The sequence below is a fragment of the Lynx rufus genome, unplaced genomic scaffold, assembly GCF_022079265.1.
Source record: "Lynx rufus isolate CCGP_SWC_20201006 ecotype Redwood Valley unplaced genomic scaffold, mLynRuf1.p SCAF_22, whole genome shotgun sequence".
NCBI classification, from domain to species: Eukaryota; Metazoa; Chordata; class Mammalia; order Carnivora; family Felidae; genus Lynx; species Lynx rufus.
Genome location: NW_025814837.1, coordinates 5716995 through 5735114, shown reverse-complemented (window position 1 = coordinate 5735114; position 18120 = coordinate 5716995). Strand labels below are relative to the sequence as shown.

At 42.4% G+C, this 18120-nt stretch overlaps 1 protein-coding gene across 2 annotated transcripts in view; it reads right to left on the bottom strand.

The window, feature by feature from the left end:
- Window positions 1–4355: 4355 nt before the first annotated feature.
- TPGS2 (tubulin polyglutamylase complex subunit 2) overlaps window positions 4356–18120 on the bottom strand; it is a 69877-nt gene continuing 56112 nt past the window's right edge. For both annotated transcript variants that reach the window (XM_047086943.1, XM_047086942.1), the window contains 3 exons: window positions 9613–9726; window positions 7700–7860; window positions 4356–6435 (listed from right to left, as the gene is read on the bottom strand). In XM_047086943.1, the coding sequence (XP_046942899.1) occupies window positions 6205–6435; window positions 7700–7860; window positions 9613–9726 (506 nt within the window). In that variant the 3' untranslated portion in view covers window positions 4356–6204. The remainder of the gene's footprint in view (window positions 6436–7699; window positions 7861–9612; window positions 9727–18120) is intronic.

Below are 18120 nucleotides of genomic sequence, written 5' to 3'. Positions count from 1 at the left end.
TTTAAAAAAAGTTTTAAAATGTTTTATTTTTGAGAAAGAATGAGAATGGCAGGGTGGGGGGGGTGGCGCAGAGAAAGAGAGGGAGACACAGAATCCAAAGTAGGCTCCAGGCTCTGGGCTGCCAGAACAGAGCCCGACACGGGGCTCGAACCAATAGCAGGATCATGACCTGAGTCGAAGTTGGAAGCTTAACTGACTGAGCCATCTGAAATTGGCACCCCGAGATCGACAGCTTCCTAAACCAACCAAGGATTGGGTTAAATTAAACTTTATAAGGTTATATTTATGAAAAAATGATGTATTAAGACAAATTTTTAAATGTCTTGTACTTGACTGAATTCTTCCTGCTTTTAATGGATTAATACTTTTCCCCATTAAAAAAAATGGTCTAAAATATAATTTGTGGAGATAATAATTAAGGCCACAGTAGTGTTTTAGAATCAGTAAAGGAAAATAGTTCTTAGTAAAGTTGCTCAATAAGGCTATATTCTGGAATCCCAATACTCTGTTCTAGAACCTGTGTGTGGCCATGGTCTAGAGCTATCCATGGGAGATGTGCCTCAGGAACCTCCAGACACATAAATGCAATCTATGCCTCCACCTCTATCCCAAGGGATAACCTTATTTACAAAGTTTAAAAGTGGACAGTTGGGAACTGGAGCTGTGGTAAAGGTAAGCAGTTTTTCCAGAGGTTTAATCTTGTCCCGAATAGATGATCCCTCATTTGCAACTTTTGATCCCTTGGTTGGACTTGAACTAAGAATTCTGAGGGCTGTCTGTGTCCCTGCTCTGGTTGGTCTCCAAGCTATCCTTTGCCAGGCTTTCTGCTGTGAAGAGGTAACCGATCTCCAAAATAATGGCAGGTACTTTGAGAAACGTTTCTTATTTCTGGGCTCAGGAGAGTGTTCTCAAATCAGGCCCACCTGTTCCCTGTAAGGGCAGAGATGAGCTGTTCAAAGATGCAGAAACCTGCTCTTTCGTTTCCATCCGCTTTCGGGGACAGACGCTGTGTAGACGCTGAGAGGCTGAGCTGCCCTGGGCCCTTTGACCAGCACGTGAGGCAAAGCCCAGAAGGTGCACAGTCCACTGTGCAGCCAGGGCAACAGCCCCCTTTCCAGGGTGTGCAGTGGCATGCTGGCGCATCCCTGGTGTTCACCGTGAGCCAGGAGTTATAAAAAGAGCATACAAAGTAGGAAAGGATGTGAGGATGCTGTGTCTTAAAGTGTCTCCAGGTAATGTGCGCAGAGCAGAGTACGGTATAAAGGGGCTTTGCGGCAAAATCATTCTGTGAATCGTAAGGTGAAAATAAGTCATGCGTGGTCTAGGACAGGGCTGCTCTGGAGAACTTCCTGTGGTGGCAGAAATTTCTATACCCCATTCTGTGTGGTAGCCACTAGACGAACGTGGTTACTCAACCTATGTGGGTAGAGACATGAGGAGTGGAATTTTAAATTTAAATGGCTACATGTGGTTAATCACTAGTGTATTAAAGAGCACGGATATGAGAGAAAACACATTTGTATATATATACTCTATATACTCATTTTATATAAAGGAGAATTTTTGTAAAATTTACGTGTAAAACTGCTTTGGACTATGTTTACTCCAAAAACTTCAAACAGCGTCTACAGATCTAGGTCTACCCACTGCCCACGTTGTGTTCCAAGCCTTGGGATTTCTTGTCCTCAGAGAATGCCATGTGATTGGTATTCAGTGTGGTCCCCTGACAGATCTGCCTAGATGCACACTCTCCTCTGAGTCTACATCGGAGCTGTATGAACTTGTCATACATGCTGTGGCCCAACACACCCATCTCTGACAACTGCTAAACCCACTTTTGCAATAAAGCTTTATAAAGCACCGCTTCAGTTCCTGTGGTGCCTGTCTTCACCCTGTCGCCCTCTGGCTGGTCCTCACTACTGCATCTCACCCGTATCATCTGGAAGTCTGCTCACAACAGGTTTTATCCATGTCAAACTAGCCGGTTGGATACTGAAGACCACCAGTTAGATGGTCTTTCATTCTGTGTGCTACATGTACCAAGGGAAGGTACTGGGCAAGGCCTGGGGACTAGGTGATGTAAAAAAAAACTTAAGAATGGGTAATCACAAAGACTACATTTCTGAAACTACAAACCAAGGCACATTGGTAAAAGATTTTCAGCCACAGCCAGTGAGTGGCAAGAGGCAGTCTGGGAGATACTGTTTGGATGCCAAAACCTTTGCAGTGTATCAGCAACAGACTTCGTGATGGCCAGGTCTTCTGACAGAAGCGGTCTATGAGCTGAACTGGAGTGTCCGGCCTCTAAAGTAGTAGCTGCCTTTTCACAATTTGCATAAGCATTGAAATAAATTAGCATTTGCACTTTTTTTTTTAACTTGCTTTGCTTGGTTGTCTGTTCCCACTGGTCTATCCTGATTTAAATATGAGGTAACTCAATATTTTAGCACAAAATCATGTATTAACTGAAGTTCAATCCTTTTTAATGGTTCACGGAGTTGCACACCAAGCAGCATGGCTTCCCTCAGTAACACAGTCCCTGTCTCAACAACCACCAAAGACAGGAAACGAGGCAAGATGACCTGAGATTACTTGAGTGGTACTGGCATGTGGCGTTCCACTCCGGAGAGGGCTCTCCTGGTGGACTAGGGCTTCATGGAGAGCTCCGACGTGGAGGAGACTGGAACAGAGCCTTGGGAGGAAGAGCAGGGACATCTGGCCAGCACTGGCAGGTAGGAAACTATATAGTCATGGAAGGAGAACCATGGTAGTGTTTTAGAAGGAAAGTGAGTGGATCAGGAGGCAGAGCCAGATGGTGCATGTAGAAAGTTAATGGCTGGGAAGAAAGGTTGGAGTCATATTATAAAGGAAGAAGGGAAAAAGACTATTCTGAGTTCTCATCTATTGTCTGATTTAATCTTCACAATAGCTCCATAATGGAGGCTGTGGACTAGCCAGGGAATGCTTAGCTAGAAAAACAATGCAGTCTGGGTTAGCTTAAACCAAAGAAGAAAATGCATCACAAGACCCCAAGGGTTAGAGTGTAGTCAATTTAAATTGGTATCTACCCACTGTCCAGTCACCTGTGATCAAGGGTGGGGGAGGGGGACCGAATTCTACACAAATACGGCTACTAGGGATGCCATGTGAGTGGATACCGTATTGAATAGAAAACAATATATATCATAATCCTTAGAGGAATTGTGAAAATGTAATGCAAAAAACTGTAACTTAGAATTATGTAAAAAAATTAAAATTGGAAGGGTAAAGACTAGATATATAGATAAACATGCTTGGTCATAAGAATTGTTGAGACCAAGTGATGTGTACATGGGATTCATTATTCTGCATATCTTGGTAAATGTTTACAATTCTCCTTAATAAAAAGTTAAAAAAATACATAGTTCACACAGGGTCCCTTGGTCCTTCTGTTCTAATCATTGTACATGCTTTACTAGATTAAAAACAGACTTGAAGTTCTTTTCCATGCAAGGAAGACACAACCACCTAGACTCATTAAGTAGAAAGTTTCAGACTCGGTAAGCATTATTGTCAGAATTCCAGCTGACTACAAGTCCTGATGTCTGTATTTCCTTGCAATTTTGATTTAGTGGGTCTGGAAAGGGATTTGAGTGTCTTCTCTCCTAGTGACTCCTTCCAACTCCAGTGACACTGATGCATGTTCAAGTTTGGGGAGCACAGCTTCAAGGGATTCTATGGATTATTATATGCAAGTCATAATATCCTTGGTTTGGGTCCTTCCCTGCTATAGGACTCAAGCAGTGTGATGATGTGGTACTTTAAGCACAATCTTAACTACATCAATGCATTATATGGCATCCTGCCATTCATTCTCATTTTGTGATTCCAGCATAGTGTCTTTTTCTTGGGCAACTGATTTATAGAGCCTACTGCCATTTTATCTCCCATGTAGCACACTCAGCTTACATGTTGTCTGAAGTCTTTCCCCAGGAATGCTCCTACCTTCCTTTACCAGGGCAGCAGCACAGAGGGCCCTGCACTCAATGGGCCACACCCTTGGTTTAATGCTCTCCTGTTGTCTGAAGTTCTTAATGTTGTTTCTGAACTTGTGTTTTGTAAGGGCAGTATGTGCCCACTGTTCCTCACCAACCCACTCAGAGCCTTCGTGATGTCTGTATGCACAAAATTCCAGCAGACCCGTGATGCAGGAGTTGAGAGGAGATGCAAAGTAAATATAAGCAAGTCATTCCTACAACTAAGTGGGGCCCCGAGAGCCCTAAGAGGCCACACTATTTAAACCAGACTTTGATTTGAACGCAAAAAGAAGGTAATAGCATTCTAAGCAGCATGAATGACCATGGAACCCTGTCATATCCTTTTTTACTCATGTTACTTTTTTTTTAAAGTTTTTATTGTACTCATGTCATTAGCCATTTACTCACTTCATTAGCCATCCACTTATGCTGAGTATGATGACAAGAAAAAACGAAAAACAAAAGGCAGCCCATAGTTCTTTCAGTCCTTCCTTACTCATTAGTAAGCTGAAAGAATAAGAATGTGTACATACGGAGAAGTGAATAATTGAGATAGGTTTTTTTGTTTTGTTTTGTTTTGGCAGTGTTTCCAGTGTTCTAGTAAGGACAAAATACATATACGTACAATATGTGCACATAAACTATGAAATGCAAATTATCTAATTTTGATGATTCTACATGAGTTCACTGCCCTTCTAGTTGTAGTTTAAAACTGGAATTGCATAATACAAAGATGAATAAAGTTAATGCTAATAATTTAGAATTTAAATTTTTTGTTACTTAGAACAGTATTAAGTAGAAAATAAAAATCCACCATAACAAGATGTGAGAGACCATGGAAGAAAGGGAGAACATTTCAGTGCCTTTAATGGTACTATTTTCCTAATTTCTGGACATCTTCTGTGCTGGGTCCTACACATCAGCTAGCTGCCCAAGTCTTCATGCTCTCCTTTCCTCACCAGAACCCCCATCCTCTGCTATATCCTAAGAGGGCTCCTGCTGATGTGAAGGGCTCTGCTGCCCTCCTGGGTCTTCTGCTGCCTCACCTGTGGAAAGCAGAACGGGGCCAGGCCTGACTTCAAAGTACCTCAGGGGACTCAACAAGCACTAGAGGAAGGGTGCTTGCCACAGGAGAGGATGACAGGACTTCTCAATCCCCTTCTGACCCTGACTTGTTTTGGAGTAGCAGCCACAGGCTGGAATCACTTATCTGGTGCTATTGGTTCTCCCTTTGGTTTGATCGGTTTTGGAAGAAAAATATTTCTAAAAGACTAAGACTTCAGCTCTCATCCTTGACAGCTTGGTCCCTCTTTGTCCCTTTCTGCCACTCCATGAATTGTTGGAAGCAGTTAGAAGGCAGAGCAGGTGGAAAGCTCTTGTCAACAGTGGTTTTACCAAAATTCTTTATGAAGAGTCCTGTAGACAATACTTGGGAGTTTTTGTTTTTAAACGGTTCAAGTACAGCAGATCACTTCCTCTTAAAAAAAAATTATAGCAATCTGAAAAGGGAGCAGAGAATTACTTATGAAAAATAAAAAGAACATGTACAATTGTATCCTCAAGAATTTTCATGGACCATTATGACCCATCAAATTAAGGTATCCACATTTTCTAACAAAAATGAACCAAGAAAGGGCAGCATGAAAATATTCTAACGCAGTGCTGCCCAACAGAACTTTCTGTGATGATGGAAATGTTCCATTATCTCTGTGTTGTCTAATACGGAATCTACTAGTCATATGAATACTCACAACATGGCTAATGCAATTGAGGAACTGAATTTTTCATATAAACAGCCACATGTGGCTAGTGGTTACTAACTGAAGAATACAGTTCTAATGTCTCATGGGTCAAAACCAGCGATTTCCTCAGGGGGCCTTCTCTAATCACGGCTGAGGGATGCAGAGGAGTGGGGGTGGGGAGAGGGGAAAGCCCTGAACAGATTATTTAGCTACTTAGTAAGTTCTGAAGCTCTCCACAGCTTTTGGAGGCTGGGGGTGAGGAAAGGACTCTGGGGGAGACCTGAGAATGCCCTTGAACTCCTGGCTAATGCCAACAGGAGTAAAAAGACTAGGATTTGGCTCACTTAGACGACAAAGAGGCCTGTGGTGCCACACACAGAATCGGAGGCTTGGGCCATCTGTGCATGGAAATCATCGCTGTGGGGCTGGCAGGGATGTGGAGGTGCTCATTTGCGGACAGGGTTTCCAGGACTAAAAGAGGATTTAGAGGTGGAAGGAGGACCTGAGGGCCCTTTCTGGCCACCTGCAGGCTGGACAGGCCCTTTCTTTTTGGGGCTTAAGGTCTTGTTCTTGCTCTTGAACACTTTGCTGGGATCCAGCTTGTTCACGAAGGAGTTGGTCTCTTCTGCGAGTAGGTTTGTGTTGTAGGTGATGGGTTTATACATGTTGAACCATTGCTGTAAGGCAGAATTGGGAAAGCGGTCACAATTCAAAGGAGAAATGCCACTGTTTATGCTTTTTAGTGGGGACCCAGGGGACAGAGGGCTGGGGAGATGGGGCAAAGAGAGCAAATGGCTTTCTGAAAAACTGCCTTGAAAATCTGTTAGTACTTCCTTTAAGTGAAAGTGATGGCACACACATTGCTTCAGGAGGTCTCATAACCTTTACAATAAATGCAGCGCGAGGACTAAGAATGTAAGTAAACATCCTTCCTTCTGATCTAGTGAGCCCTGAGTGTGGGATGTTAGGTCCCAGATCATCAGTGTTCTTCTAATTGTTCTGTCCTCAAACCAGCCACTGCCCATCAGGTAGACTGGGCAGTGCCTTCCTCACACGGAAGGTGCATAACAGAGGCCAGTAGCAGGCCTTGGCTGAAGGCAGGTGCCTGTTGGTACTGTCTTCCCCTTCTGGGCAAAGAGCATCACATTTATTGATGTCACAGGGTTGACTGGATGATGCTGTTATGCGACATTTGAGCAAAGTGGGGCCCACCAGATGAATACATACATGGAGCTGAATCCCTCATTTATTGCCACCCAGCCTAAGTTCTTCCGGGCACACCAGGCGGCATATGAGCATTACCTGGCGATCATATGTTTGAAGTGTTGCCCAGATGTGTAATATAAACGAGGCACATCCATACAGTGGAATATTCTGTATCACTAAAAAGGACAGCTCTGTATGTACTGTAGGAAGTGAGCTCCAAGATGGAATGTTAAGTGAAAAGAAGGTTGCAGAACGATGTGAAAGGTGTATTATTGCAGTTGTGATTTAGAAAAAAAGGAACCAAAAATCGTATGCATGCATGCATACTTTCTAGGCAGTAAAGTGTCCTGTGAAAGGCACAAGAAAAGGGGAACAGTGGCTGCCTCTGGGGAAGGCTGGGAGGCTGGAGAATCTGGGAGTAAGAGACTGACTTTTCACTTTTCCTGTATCTACATACTATGCAAAACAACTTGACCTAAGCCCTCAATAAAATTTAATTAGAAAGTAAACTCCCAGGTGATCCTGAGGATCAATCAAGTTTGGGAACCACTTAGTTCAGTATAAAGTGAGGCTGTCTACCTACACTGGAATCATCTGCCTTGCATTATGAAGATGCAGGTTCTTGGGCTCCATCCCGGGTCTTCTGAATCAGACAGGGAAACTGAGAATCTACAACGTAAGCATCTCAGTAGATTCTGATAGTCCAGTTTGAGATGATAGGTGTCCCTCCCTTACCTTGGCCTGTGGGCTAATGCCGTAGCTGGTGAAGGCGTACTGCCACTGTGGCAGGCCCAGGTGTGTGATGAGCAGGCGATAGTAAGCGGTAAAGGTATCTGTGAGAAAATGCCAGTATAACGCTCTGTCCAGGAACCAAATCTCAGCGTCTTGCGCCAATGCTGAAATAGCAGACAAAAGAAACGAATGCATGGTGTAACACTTTTCTCCTTTTTTTTTTTTTTTTTAAATCTTTTATTTTTGAGAGAGAGAGACAGAGCGTGAGCAGGGGAGGGGCAGAGAGAGAGGGGAGACACAGAATCCGAAGCAGGCTCTAGGTTCCGAGCTGTCAACACAGAGCCCCATGTGGGGCTCGAAGTCACGGACTGCAAGATCATGACCTGAGCTGTAGTCGGACGCCCAACCGACTGAGCCACCCAGGCACCCCACACTTTTCTCCTTTTATCTGTAACGTCAAAAAAAAAAAAAAAATTCCAATACTTCAAGGATGTAAAATTAAAGTTCCCTCCCCCCAACCTCCCAGGCCTATGCTCCAGTGGCCACTGTTAGGCATTTCATCGGTATTGTTTTTTACAGATTCCTGATCAGTCAGCCGACTGCCCTGTGTGCTTGGCACTGGCCTTCTGTGCACTCAGGCTCTCCATTCAGCCACCCCTGCTCCAGTGGGACATACTGTGATCTCAGCTTTCCTGATGGAAGCAGACTCTGAATGGCTCTGGTCTTCTGAAGAGGTCTCCATCAGGAATCTGAGGGGCTGTGAGCAGCCACTACGGAGGAGCCCAACTAGCACCCGTCCTGGATCCCACCTGTGCTGCTGCGAGAGGTCCCGGCTGAACTGAAGCAGGCACTATCGCACCAGCTCCCACCTCATTTGCTTCTGACACTCCACTCTTCCTACTGCAGACCTCTAATCTAGTGCATCTCCTGTCTAATGGACTTAATGTCTCCCTAAGTGGCCCCAACCCTCCAGCCTCTTCCTTTTCCAAGACTGCTTGTGGTCACATACACTTGCATCTCAATTCTGCCATTCTTCTATTGAACAACCTTGACTTCACACTGTCAAACTCCTGCCAAGCTCTGCATGAAGGGGAACAACTGGCCTCTGGCTTCATCTCCTCCCCATCCACAAGATGAACCAGGCAGCCCAATGAACTGAAGTTATCTGTCACTCCTTCCAAATCAGTTGCACTTTCCCATGGTGTAACTTTACTGTGTGTCTTTGCCTGGATGCTTCCTTTACCTCACAACTCCTCTTGTACCACACCTTCCCATAACCCAATATGTAGATGGAAGGCTACTTTGCAAAGATGGCCCCTCTTTTCTCCAGGGGCAAAATCCTGACGTCTGTATCTTCTCACCCCTACCAGGCAGAGAGCTACTAGAAGAGGGCTCGGCCTTGTCTACAGTCCCTAAGCCAGGGCCTGAACTGCTGTTGGGGGCAGGGGCAGATAATAGCTGCTTCAACAGAGGCTGGAGGCTTTTACTCTGGATTTCTCATCTGAGGTCTTTAGCTTGAGGTTTACTAATTCAGGTTTTTAGTGCTGTCAACTTGCCTATGTATAGAAGTATACTAGAAGGATAATGCTTTTCCTGGATGCTTTCCTAATGTGTGAGCCTGCTAGAGGAGCCTATAAACAGAATGACCATTTCTTTTACTTTTTACTTGCTTAGTATCCTACTCCCACTATTTTGTAGTAACTCACAAATGATGACAGCTTAAAAAGACTCTAGTGATTGGCCTAGAAGGAGATGCTCAGGGAGGAACAAAGGGGATTTCTCAGTCTTGGCATCTCCAAGAGACCCAGTGGTATCTCATTTGTCCAGAGAGGAGTGTGCCTTTTGTGTGAGGACTGGAGAGCAGGGTCATCCATGCCACACCCAACGGCAGCCCCATGCTTCTCGCTGATTCTTACCTGGCTTCCCTCTTTTGTAGACAAGGCAAACTTTCCCATTCCCATCGCAAGGATCCAGCTCAAATATCACACTTCGAGAATCAAAGTGAGGCTTCTCTGGCTGGTTCTCATTGGCTGCAAATCCAGAAGTTAATGGTCATGTTCAAACATACTCAACTCAAATACATACTTACTTGTCCAGTTTTGCTAGGGTGAGGAAAAAAAAAAAAACAAAAATGGAAAAAACCTTATCTCAGACATAGTCTTTAAAAAAAAATATTACAGAAAAAGAGAAAGCAGGTGTGCATATGTGGAGGGGAGGGGCAGAGAGACAGGGAGAGAGAACCCCAAGCAGGCTCTGCGTTCACAGAGCAGGGCCCAACATGGGGCTTGATCCCACAAACCAGTGAGATCATGACCTGAGCTGAAATCAAGAGTCAGATGTTTAACCGACTGAGCCACCCAGATGCTCCTCTCAGACATATTCTTAACGACTGTTTCCAATGTGGGCCAAATGAATTCTATACTCTAAATGCCCAGGATTGTATCCATGGTTCAAGCCTTCTGTCTGGGCTTCTCCATCACCAAAAGACAGTATCACGCAATCTGGGGGAAGGTGGCACAAGGAAAACAACCTGAACTTGCTGAGAATGGGAATACATAAAGCCTAAGTAATCTGGCCTGATGTTGACACAACTGTTCTTTTCCCCAGATAACTGCTTTCTCCTCATTTATAGCACTTTTTAAAAAAATTTTTTTAATTTTAGAGCAAGTGCATGTGAGCAGGGGGCAGAGAGAGAGAATTTTTAAAAAATTTTTTGAAGTTTATTAAGAGAGCGAGCAGGGAGGAGCAGAGGGAGAGAGAAAGAATCTCAAGCAGGCTCTGAGGTGTCAGCAAAGAGCCTGACATAGGGCTCAAACCCACAAACCGTGAGATGACCTGAGCTGAAATCAAGAGTTGAACGCTCAACTGATTAAACTACCCAGGCGCCCCTCTATGATCTTTTGATTAGAATCTCCTTTCCTCTGTCTAAAATGCATGTTTATAATATTTAATGTTATTTTGTAATTAGTGCTAAGTCTGGCTCAATTAGAAATACTATTTTTTTACTTATACATATAGCCATACATATAATTTTATTTTATTTTATTTTATTATTTTTTTTTTTTAATTTTTTTTTTTCAACGTTTATTGATTTTTGGGACAGAGAGAGACAGAGCATGAACGGGGGAGGGGCAGAGAGAGAGGGAGACACAGAATCGGAAACAGGCTCCAGGCTCTGAGCCATCAGCCCAGAGCCTGACGCGGGGCTCGAACTCCCGGACCGCGAGATCGTGACCTGGCTGAAGTCGGACGCTTAACCGACTGCGCCACCCAGGCGCCCCACATATAATTTTATACAAATGTGTTTATATTGCTAACTAAAAATTTTTTAATAATTAAAAATTTTTTAATAATTAAAAATTATTTCTTAAAAAATTTTTAAATTTACATCCAAGTTAGTTGGCATATAGTGCAACAATAATTTCAGGAGCAGATTCCTTAATGCCCCTTATCCATTTAGTCCATCCCCCATCCCACAACCCCTCCAGTAACCCTCTGTTCTCCATATTTATGAGTCTCTTATGTTTTGTCCCCCTCCCTGTTTTTATATTATTTTTCTTTCCCTTCCCTTATGTTCATCTGTTTTGTATCTTAAAGTCCTCACATGGGTGAAGTCATATGATATTTGTCTTTCACTGATTTTGCTTAGCATAATATCCTCTAGTTCCATCCTTGTAATTGCAAATGGCAAGATTTCATTCTTTTTGATTGCCAAGTAATACTCCATTCTATATATATGCCACATCTTCTTTATTCATCCATCGATGGACATCGGGCTCTTTCCATACTTTGGCTATTGTTGATAGTGCTGCTATAAACATTAGGGTGCATGTGTCCCTTTGAAACAGCATACCTGTATCCCTTGATTAAATACCTACTAGTGCAATTGCTGTAGTTCTATTTTTAGTTCTATTTTTAATTTTTTGAGGAACCTCCATACTGTTTTCCAGAGTGGCTGCACCAGTTTGCATTCCCACCAGCAGTGCGAAAGAGATCCTCTTTCTCCACATCCTCGCCAACATCTGTTGTTGCCTGAGTTATTAATGTTAGCCATTCTGACAGGTGTGAGGTGGTTTCTCATTGTGGTTTTGATTTGTATTTCCCTGATGCTGACAGTGATTTGATCATTTTTTCATGTGACGGTTGGCCATCTGGATATCTTCTTTGGAGAAGTACCTATTCATGTCTTTTGCCCATTTCTTCACTGGATTATTTGTTTTTGGGTGTTGAGTTTGGTAAGTTCTTTACAGATTTTGGATACTAACCCTTTATCTGATATGTCGTTTGCAAATATCTTCTCCCATTCCATCAGTTGCCTTTTGGTTTTGCTGATTGTTTCCTTCACTGTGCAGAAGTTTTTATTTTGATGAGGTCCCAATAGTTCATTTTTGCTTTTGTTTCCCTTGCCTCTGGAGATGTGTTGAGTAAGAAGTTGCTGCGGCCAAGGTCAAAGAGGTTTTTGCCTGCTTTCTCTTCGAGGATTTTGATGGCTTCCTGTCTTACATTTAGGTCTTTCATCCACTTTGAGTTTATTTTTGTGTATGGGGTAAGAAAGTGATCCAGGTTCATTTTTCTGCATGTTGCTGTCCAGTTTTCCCAGCATCACTTGCTGAAGAGACTATCTTTATTCCATTGGATATTCTTTCCTGCTTTGTCAAAGATTAGTTGGCCATGTGTTTGTGGGTCCATTTCTGGGTTCTCTATTATGTCCCATTGATCTGAGTGTCTTTTTTTGTGCCAAAACTAAAAAAATTTTAAACATGGCTTTCCTCTCTCCTAGAGGTTATACTTTCATACTCTTTTTGATCAATTCACGGAGTACAACAAGTTCTGCCTGGCTTCCCCTCTCTATGCTGTAGGCTGGAAAACTCTCTTGAAGTAATAAGCTGAGGTTCCCTTTCTTTATTTCCATCTTTCAGGCTCATTGTCCTCCACTGCCTGATGGTCAGTGTCTTGAAATCCATTTTTATATATCTATGTATCTCCAGGTTGGAGGATAAATCAGGTCTGTTACTCCATCTTGGGTGAAATCTAAAGTCCAGATTGTAGGGTCCCACCAAGTTTCAGCAGCCCTGACTGATGATGATCAAGGTCTGTCCTCTGGAGAAAAGTAATAAAAATACGAAACTCACTCAGTGTGGTTCCCTTCTGCCATTTATAGATGCCACTCCAGTTTTTAAAGCTTTCCCAGAGGAGGGGTGCCTCCTGGGCGGCTGAGCGTCTGACTTTGGCTCAGGTCATGATCTCCTGGTTCATGAATTCGAGCCCTGCATCAGGCTCACTGCTGTTGGCACCAGAACTGTCAGCGCAGAGCCTGCTTTGGATCTTCTGTCCCCCTCGCCTTCTGCCCACTCCCGCTTGTGTGTGTGTGTGTGTTTTTTTTTTTTTAAAAAAGGGGCACCTGGGTGGCTCAGCTGGTTGAACGTCTGGCTTTGGCTCAGGTCATGATCTCCTGGTTCTTGAGTTCAAGACCCACATTGGGCTCCATGCTGACAGCTCAGAGCCTGGAGCCTGCTTTGGATTCTGTGTATCCTTCTCTCCCTGCCCCTCCCCCATTTGTGTTCTGTCTCTCTCTCTCTCAAAAATAAACAAATGTTAAAGAAAAAAAAAAAGAAAAAGCTTTCGCAGAGTAGTCTTGGTATGGTAAAATGTACTCTGCCATTACCAAGAGGTCAATATTTGAGTCTTGCTTCCTTTTTTGCCAAATAAACAGTGTCACCTATTTTCAGTTCCTCACCGAAATTTTAGTTCGGTTTTATCTTCGTGTGTACATTAGCATATTGTTGTGCCCAATAATTTCACTCTTGGGAGTACCAGTGGATCTCTTTTTTGTTACCTGTTATCTGTGCTAGTTCTTGTTCATGGCGTTGTGTTTCTTCATGTGTGTATTTTTTAAAGTAATTATTTTTTGAAAAATTATGTATAAAACAGTTTGAGGTCTAAGGTAATGTTATCTTCCTCTAGGGTAGAATTTTCTTTTTATGTAAGAGCTTTACTGAGATATAATTCACGTACCATACCACTTATTTAAACTATACAATTCAATGGTTTTTTTAGTATATTTACAGTTATGCAACCATTAAGACAATCCATTGTAGAACATTTCTCTAGAGTGAATTTGTTTGTTTCTGCTAGGCCCCTGAGGAGCTTAGTAATCTGGAATCAATTTAGTCTAGTTTTGGGATTTAACATGTTCTGGGACACACATAGGACTTACACGTGAGCTTCAGTCCATGTGAAAAATGGTTACTTTCAGTTCATTCAGTCTCCTCTGGTACTGCTCCTCATGGTGCCAACCTGAAAAGCAGGGTAGTTTTTATGGGTGCCAACTTTTCTAAGTCTTGGACTCTGTTTTATTCCCCTGGCTTCAAGACGAGTCCAATTCACAGCTTTCCAGCATCCTTAGTGCCTGTTTGAAAAGGGCAATGTACCCCAGGCAAAAGCAACTCCAAATGCTGCATCTCTTCCCTGGATTTCTGTCTTCTGGATGTTGATCTGATATTACCTCATCATCTTGTTAGCTCTCTGGTAAACATTTTAGGAAGATGGTTTTTGTATTTTGGTCTGACTTCTCAGTTTTCTTTAGCAGGAAGGCTCTCGTTAATTACCTGTCTGCCATTACCAGAAGAGGAAGTCTTTTCATCAGTTTAGCTCTGCTCCTAAAAATAACATAGATGAGCTTTGCTTTTTATATTGACAGTCTTTGGTTTTCAAAAGAGAAATTTAGGGGCACCTGGGTGGCTCAGTTGGTTAAGTATCTGACTTCGGCTCAGGTCATGATCTCACAGTTTGTGAATTTAAGCCCTGTGTCGGGCTCTGTGCTGACATCTCAGAGCCTGGAGCCTGTTTCGGATTCTGTGTCTCCCAATCTCTCTCTGCCCCCCTCCTCACCCCCACTTGTGCTCTCTCTTGCTCAAAAATAAATAAATGAACATTAAAAAAAAAAAGGGAAACTTAATCCCAGAACATTTAATATCGTGATTGATCTGTCTTTATTTCTCTTAATGTTTTGTTTCCTAATTTATGTTTCTTCTTTTCCCTCATTTTTACTCATGTGATTCAATATTATTAGGTTGGTGATACTACTATACATTTTTATTTCTATATTAGTTACTTTCCTTATTTTCACTTGTTTGTATTATTAGATTCATAGGACTCTACCCTTATTTGAAAATAGACCATTATCTCCCCTAATCAAGTGTGGTATGCAGAATTCCAAGATGGCTCCCAGGATTCCTGCTCCTTAATATACAGACCTTTCATGACCTCCTGCCCTTGAGTATAGTCAGGACCTGTGACTATGTTGTAGACGTTCCCTTGATTATGTTACAAGATAGGAGACTGTTGTAGCAGACTGGAGAGACATTTTCCTGCTAGCTGAGAAGTACTCTGCCATGTTTTGAGAGGGTCATGTGGCTATAATCTGAGGGCAGCCTAACAGAGTTGAGACTGATCCCTGGCTAACAGCCAGCAACAAACAGGGACCTGAGTCCCACAGCTGTAAGAAACTGAGTACGGCCAACCACTAGTGGGCTTGGAAGAGGTCACTGTGCCATAAATGAGATCACAGCACCAGCTGACACCTTGATTTTAGCCTGGTAAGTAAGACCCTAAGTAGAGAACTCTACTTATGTGTTCTCTTATGAATTCTTGATTCATGAAACTGTTAGATAATAATCTATTATACAAAAATAGAAAATTCAAACACCAAGACACTCTTGTTTTCCCCAGCAAGGTGTACTATTTCTTCCCTATACTAGGAGGATACCGTCTACTTTCTGCTTCTTTTCCTCCTTTGTCCTACATTTTCTACTAGTAGGGACCCCAGGAACATTCTCTATATTAATTGCTAGGGCTGCTGTAACTAAGTACCAAAGTGAATGGCTTTAACAACAGATATTTGTAGTCTCACAATTCTGAAGGCCACAAGTTCAAGATCAAGGTGTTGGCAGAGTTGGTTCCTTTTGATGGCTATGGGGGAAGAATCTGTTCCATGTTTCTCCCCTAGCTTATGGTAGTTTACTGGCAATTTAGCTTTCCTTAGTGTGTGGAAATACTACCCCAACTCTGCCTTCATCTTCAAATGGCATTCTTCCTATGTCTTCAAGGACACCAGTCGTATTGAATTGGGGTCCACCCTACTCCCATACAACCTCATCTTAACTACTTAGATCTGTAATAACCCTATTTCCAAACAATGTCACGTTCTGAGCTAGGAGTTAGGAATTCAGTATCAATTTGGGGGGGCATAATTTAACCCGTAACACTGTTACATCTTCCCTCTTTCCTTTCTTTTAGGTTTAGCTGAGACAGTACACAGTTGACCCTTGAAAACGATCTGAACTTCATGCGTCCACCTATATATGGATTTTTTACAGTACTATAAATGTATTTTCTCTTCCTTGTGATTTCCTTAATATTTACTCTTCTCTAGCTTAATTTATTATAGGAGTACATTTACAAATAACATACAAAACATGTATTTATTGATTGTTATTGGTAAGGCTTCCAGTCAACAGTAGACTATTAGTAATTAAGTTTTGGGGGAGTCAAAAGTTATAAGGGGAGTTTTGACTATATGGAGGGTCACGGCCCCTAAGTTTCTGCATTGCTCAAATATCAACTATAGGTTTTATAATATTCCTTGCACTGCGTCTGTCCCCTTTTCCAAGAGTTCTTACGTAAGAGCTATGGAACACATTCCTAGACATTAAGATTCCTAGACACCTCTTTCAGAGGAGGTTTGCTGATCCCTTGTTTCCTTCCCTTTTTATATCCATATCTTGGGACCTCCAGTCAGTTGCATTTGTCTTTTGGTTAGAGTACTGATGTCCCTGAAGTTTTACACATCCTTACATGTTTGGTCTATATATGTGGGCCTTTTGATGTTTACTCCTTGTCTCTCTGTAACCCGTATATGCTTTCTCTACTTTCCACTGCTGCAAGAAGTCTGATGTCAGTCTGATTATTATTTCTTCATAAGTACCTTAAATTTTTTGCCTAGAAGCCTATAATTCTTTCCCATATTATGTAACGCCTAGGTGTCTCTTTTCTCATGAATTCAATTTCACTCTCAGAGAGCCCTTTCAATCTGCAGAGAAATTTTCTTGTATCAGTGTTTACTGGCTTTCTATCTAGTGTTTTTCTCTTTCTTGAGCATCTGTAATACCAATGGAAGGTCTTCTGGAGCTATTTTCTACTTCTCTTACCCTTCCACCGTTTTCTTCATAATTTTCCCCTTTTAAATACATCTTGCACTCGGTTTATCATGCTATTAACTCAAATCTCAATAATGTTTATATTCTTCAATTCATCAATTGTTTGAGAATCTTTACTGTTCTTCTATAGGAATCCTTTGTGCTGTCTTAATGTCTTTATTCTGATTCTTGTTTTTACTTAGGTTTTCATCTGTATCCTCTAGCAGTTTTATTTCTCTGGTTGTGTTTCCCGATACATCTTTCTTTCTGACTGGCCTCTTTCTGAATACTAAGTACCCTGAAAAGAGTCAGTATTTTTCCAATTAGGTTTTTTGTTTTTCTAATCTTACCTCATTGTAAGTATGTATGTATGTATGTATGTATTTATTTATTTATTTATTTATTTATGAATGAGAGTGAGTGAGAGAACGCACACATGAGTGAGCACAAGCAAGGGAGAAGAGGGAGAGAAAGAATCTTAAGAAATCTCCACAGCTCAGCACAGAGCCTGATGTGTGGCTCGAGCTCATGGTCATGAGATCATGATCTGAGCTGAGAGAAAGAATCTTAAGAAATCTCCACAGCTCAGCACAGAGCCTGATGTGGGGCTCGAGCTCATGGTCATGAGATCATGATCTGAGCTGAAATCACAAGTTGGATTTTAACTGACTGAGCCACCCAGGCACTTCTCCAATTAGACTTAGGTCTAGGGGAGCCTGGTAGCTCAGTCAGTTAAGCATCTGACTTTGGCTCAGGTCATGATCTCATGGCTCATGAGTTCAAGCCCCACATTCTGCTGTCAACATGAAGCCCATTTGGGATCCTCTGTCTCCCTCTCTTTGACCCTCCCCCACATGTTCTCCAGCTCTGTCTCAAAAGTAATAAATATTAATTTTGTTTGTTTTAAATAAGACTTGGCTCTAACTGCTGGACTATCCTAAAAGGCGTGAACCTAGAAGGTGCCCCAACGCCAACTAGGTATGTAGGACATACCCTATCTCTATGGGTATGTAGGACAATGTGGTCTCTCTCCCTAGCTGTGTCCTTTGCTGAGGGCTCTTGAGATCCTCTCTGGTATCCAGTTCACCTCTATTCTTCCAACTTCAAAGGCGGGGAAGACTCAGTCTACTTATTTAACAACTTCTTTGCCTTCAGGGGTTCAAAAGCCCCAGCACACATAAGAAGGAGATGTGACCTTTCCTCTCTTGAGAACTACATACATCTCTT